General features: G+C 45.0%; 1 protein-coding gene across 1 annotated transcript; it reads left to right on the forward strand.

Annotated features, from left to right (window-relative positions):
* Nucleotides 1-865: 865 nt before the first annotated feature.
* On the forward strand, nt 866-1,826 carry LOC129075707 (voltage-dependent anion-selective channel protein 3-like). Its single transcript, XM_054579832.1, has one exon. It carries the CDS (start codon nt 890-892, stop codon nt 1,739-1,741), a length of 852 nt encoding a protein of 283 aa, XP_054435807.1. The 5' UTR covers nt 866-889; the 3' UTR covers nt 1,742-1,826.
* The last annotated feature ends 3,195 nt before the right edge of the window (nt 1,827-5,021 follow it).

Below are 5,021 nucleotides of genomic sequence, written 5' to 3' on the forward strand. Positions count from 1 at the left end.
GAACTAAATACCAAGAGAAGAGTCAGTGTACTGGGCGCAGGGTATTCATATGTAAAAGATGCAGACCCTGCCTTCAGGAAAAGTCTGCTTGAGTGAATGGACAAGGAAATGGGCAGTTATTCTGAGCGTTGTGTCAGGATGGGAGTAGGCACTGTGTGCTTGGGAGCACAGAGGAGGCCTGCGGGGGCTGGACAGAGAAGCTTTCTCAGAGGCGATCCAGCGTGTGGGTTTGCCCAAGACGGGTGCAATTTTAGCACTGAAAGTTCAGCATCCAGGGAACTGCCTTGGTCTTTAGCAAACTAGGAAGATGAGTCTCCTGCAGAGAATGAATAAGTCTGGGAAGATGAGGAGTCATTTGTCAGCTAACAAGAAAAGTTAAGTGCCTTAGTTCAGGTGAGGATTCTTGTTAAGCGATTTAGCGAGGAAGGATAGGGGAGACGAAAGGCTAAGCAAGGACGTGGCCTGATCCTGGGGGAGCCCTGGATGGAAACCGCCCGCAGAGTCTCTCCTGCCTGGAGACAAGTGAGGGAGGCTTTTGTAGCCGGCTCCCGACTTTTGTCTGTCATTGGCTCCAGGTTTCCAAGGTTGGTTAGTCAGGGAAGGGAGAGAGAACACGTAGCAAGCAGTGAAGCACTGTAGCTCCCAGGGCCCCAGGGCAAGGGCCATCCCCCCTCCCATCCCCCTCTCCTCAGGGCAGTTCTCTCCCAGAAGGCTGCAGGTTGTAGCTGGTCACAAAAGTGCCTGCAGCCGGTTGAAGGGAAGGAACCCTAAGGTCTGAATGATACATGTTGATCACCCGCTAGAGGGGAAAAGGTGCCCAGAGAGGGGCTGTTTGTGAGTGCATTAAGATACTCACTGAGAGCAGAGTACCTGCTCTCTGGGTGCAGATATGTGTGACACACCAACTTCCTGTGACCTAGGAAAGGCTGCCAAGGATGTCTTCAACGAAGGATATGGGTTTGGCATGGTCAAAATAGACCTGAGAACCAAGTCATGTAGTGGAGTGGAATTTTCTACTTCTGGTCATGCTTATACTGATACAGGGAAAGCTTCAGGCAACCTAGAGACCAAATATAAGGTCTGTAACTATGGACTTACCTTCACCCAAAAATGGAACACAGATAATACTCTTGGAACAGAAATCTCTTGGGAGAATAAGTTGGCCAAAGGGTTGAAACTTACTCTTGATACCATATTTGTACCAAACACAGGAAAGAAGAGTGGGAAATTGAAGGCCTCCTATAAATGGGATTGTTTCAGTCTTGGCAGTAATGTTGATATAGATTTTTCTGGCCCGACCATCTATGGCTGGGCTGTGTTAGCCTTTGAAGGTTGGCTTGCTGGCTGTCAGATGAGTTTTGACACAGCAAAATCCAAACTGTCACAGAATAATTTCGCCCTGGGTTACAAAGCTGTAGACTTCCAGCTGCACACTCATGTGAATGATGGCACTGAATTTGGAGGGTCTATCTACCAGAAGGTTAATGAGAAGACTGAAACATCAATAAACCTTGCGTGGACAGCTGGCAGTAACAATACCCGCTTTGGCATCACTGCTAAATACAAGTTGGATTGTAGAACAACTCTCTCTGCTAAAGTAAATAATGCCAGCCTGATTGGACTGGGTTATACTCAGACTCTTCGACCAAGAGTCATACGGACCCTGTCAGCTTTAATTGATGGAAAGAACTTCAGTGCAGGAGGTCTCAAGGTTGGGTTGGGATTTGAACTAGAAGCTTAATGAGGTTTTGAATAAAACATCAGATTTCTCCCTGGAGATGAAGAGAAATGAACCCACTATGTTTTGGCCTTAAAATTCTTCTCTGAAATTTCAGAACTTTATTCTTCCAAAGAATTGTAATCCTCCCGCACACTGAAGTCTAGAGATCACAAGTCCATCCTAAGGGAGGTGCTGGAAGGCATGCCTGGAAGTTGTCATATTTGTGCCACATTGCAGTTCAGTTCCACAGTATTATTTTAAATGTGATCCTCAGCGGCAATGTAGTGTCGTGTTATAAAGGAAATAACCCGATCCTCCCGTTTGTACATCACGTCCTGCATGTCCCGCACTACTTTTTCATGACCTTTTAATACATTGATCTCTGTGCTGTAGTGGAGTCTTTGGTTTATTAGCATCAGAGCAAAATAAAATAAACCCATCCCATTTGAAAGTAAAAAAAAAAAAAAAAAAGAGATATTCACTGAGCAACAAGTGAACAAGTGTGTCCTGTTTGCCTGCTGTGTGTGGCACTGTTAGCCCTAGGGGCCAAGCAATGAACCGGATAGACATTGCTCCTGCGCTCGCTTCTCACCTGAGATGTGGGGAGCTGGACAGGAGCTTAAGAAGTCAGGGAAGGCTCACTGAGGTGAGATCTGAGAGATGGGAATGAGACATTTTGAAGAACCCAGAAAAGAAGGTTCTAGACAGAGACAATAAGAAATGCAGAGACCCTGAGGCAGGGAGTGCGTGAGTCCACACAGCCTGGTATTACAAGGTAGGCAGGGCAGTGTACAATAACCAAGGACAAAGGCCACTGAAACTCAGAGGAGGGAAAGAGAAGGATTACATAAAAGTACTTTTTCAAATATGCAATTTTATTCTTGAAATTAGGCAAATTTAAGGAACTGTTTTTTATTTCCTAGATGATAGTGGGAAGTATGTGGGAAGAGGGAAAGTTTGTGAAGGATGATCCCTAAAATGCTGAAAAATTAGGAATGCGGCTTTCTTTTCCCTTTGACCCCTGCTCCGTAGGATTGCTGCCTTATCCAGACGCCCTCAGAGAGAGAGAGGGCCAGGGTGGAGGATGGGGCTGTGAGCGAAGGTGGTGGCTAGTCTTGGAAATGCCTGCCTTGCCCTTATTCCAAACTATGCATGACCCTGTCTTCCTACCTCTCCTAGGCTTTCCTATATAAATTCTTTGGCTTCTCCCTACGGACCTCATGGAATGAGAAACTGATCAAGATGATGCTGTCCTCCATCCTCCAGACTTCCCATGAGGAGCTGCAGGACAGGGAGGTGAGGCAGAGCGCACTGGCAAAGGGGGAGCATTTTCAGTTTAAGAGCAGGCTGGCAAGGTGGCTAAAGACTCGGACCTGGCAAACCAGAGCACCTGGGTTGGAATTCCAGCTCTGTTACCTATTAGCTATGTGCCCTGGAGCAAGTCACTGATCTTCTCTGTGCCTCAGTTTCCTCCTCTGTAAGATGAGGCTTATGGTACTTACAGGATAGTTCCTAAAAGAATTTTTTTTTAATTTTGAGGTAATTTTATACTTAAAGTTGCAAAAAAAGAAAAATCCCAAAGAACTCCTGTTTATTCTTCTCCCAAGAAATTCTCTCTGCAAAATCTTAATGTTTTTCCATGTTTGATTTATCTTCTCCCATATAAATTATATAATTTACTTATTTATTAAGTTCTTATTATTGTATTTCCTAAACCTGAACTGAAAGCTGTAGTCATGATGCTCATTTACCACTAAATACTTCAGTGTATATTATCTAAAAGTTCTCTTACATGAGCACAGTACAGTGACAAAAATCAGAAAATTAACATTGCCGCAGCACTGGTATCTAATTTATAGACCCAATTTGGAAATCGATTGTCCCAACAATGTATTTTGGAGGGAAAGAAAAACATTGCTTTCTCTGGTCCAGAGTGTAATTCAGAATCCAACAGCGCATTCAGTTGTCATTTCTCTTTATTCTTCTTTAATCTGGAACAAGTTCCTCATCTTTATTTTTCCTGACCTTGACATTTTAAAGATTTTGTTGATTTATTTTCAGGGAGAGAGAAGGAAAGGGAGGGAGAAAAAGAGGGAAAGAAACACCGACATGGAGGAGAAACATTGATCTGTTGCCTCTTGCATGAGTCCCAACTGGGGACCAAACCCACAATCCAGGCTCATACTTTGACTGGAATCAAACCCGGGACCTTTCGCTTTGTGGGGCACACCCAGCCAACGGAGCCACACCAGTCGTGGCTATGATCTTGACATTTTAAAAATGTATAGACCATTAATTTTGTAGAACATCCCTAGGTTTTGGTTTGTTTCATATTTCCTCATGATTAGATTCAGATTGTGCATTTCCAGTGTAATCCCACAGAAGTGACGTGTTGTAGGATGGTTTTGAGAATTAAAAATGTCAAAACACTTAGAACAACACCTGGCACCTCAGCACTGTCCACGTGTTGATGACTGGTGGCGTTGGTGTCCATGCCCTGAGACCTCCCCTTTCCGAGGCTCTCCCCTGCCAGATTCTCAGAGCACCCATCCCCATTGTGGTCAGCAGCAGTGGTTTACCAAGCCCAAGCTGCAAACAGTGTCAATGGGGAGAAAGACATGTACAGGAAGGAAATAGCTAGCTACACAGAATGGCCTTACTAAAGGCTACACGACCTGTCACTGAGGCAGAGTGGCCATGTGGACCGGCTGGGACGTGGCTGGTTGAGGCCAATTTCAAAAAAAGAGGGAGGTGGGTATTTCCACTTGACATAACATTCTGAGTCAGAACTCCGGATCAAGAGCATCTTGAGGCCCATTAAGAGAACAGTCAGGTGTATAGCGGGACTGGAATGCAGAGTTCTTTGACAAGGAAGTCAAAGGGAACTCTTTGCTAGCACCCGGGGGCACACTAGATACAGAAGATAAAAGCAAGAGGGGAGAGGACATCCAATATGGTTCCTGGGTTTCTGACATCTCAGGGGAAAAACAGAATCCTTCACTGAGAGCAGGAACCCAGGACAGAAGGGAGAAGATGATGCATTCGACTTTTGACCGGGAGAGGTTGGGGGTACCAGGTAGAGATGTCCAGTAGCCATGTAGATTTGGATTTCAGATCTGGGCTGGCTGTCTACATTTGGGAAGCATGTTTTCCCTCTTTGTAAAGTAGTATACCGCAAAGTGTCAGTGTGAGGATCAGTGAAATAACATGTATAAGGCTAGTACAAACTAAACACAATATTCCGATGATGTCACTTAGGATGCTGGTAATGATAATGCTGATGACCAGGATGAGTGGAAGT

The sequence above is a fragment of the Pteronotus mesoamericanus genome, unplaced genomic scaffold, assembly GCF_021234165.1.
Source record: "Pteronotus mesoamericanus isolate MK-2021 breed Mesoamerican mustached bat unplaced genomic scaffold, CSHL_Meso_final contig_56, whole genome shotgun sequence".
In the NCBI taxonomy this organism is placed as follows: domain Eukaryota; kingdom Metazoa; phylum Chordata; class Mammalia; order Chiroptera; family Mormoopidae; genus Pteronotus; species Pteronotus mesoamericanus.

Coding starts and splice junctions, on each gene's coding strand:
- LOC129075707 (XM_054579832.1), top strand. CDS start 890: ATGTGTGACACACCAACTTCCTGTGACCTAGGAAAGGCTGCCAAGGAT.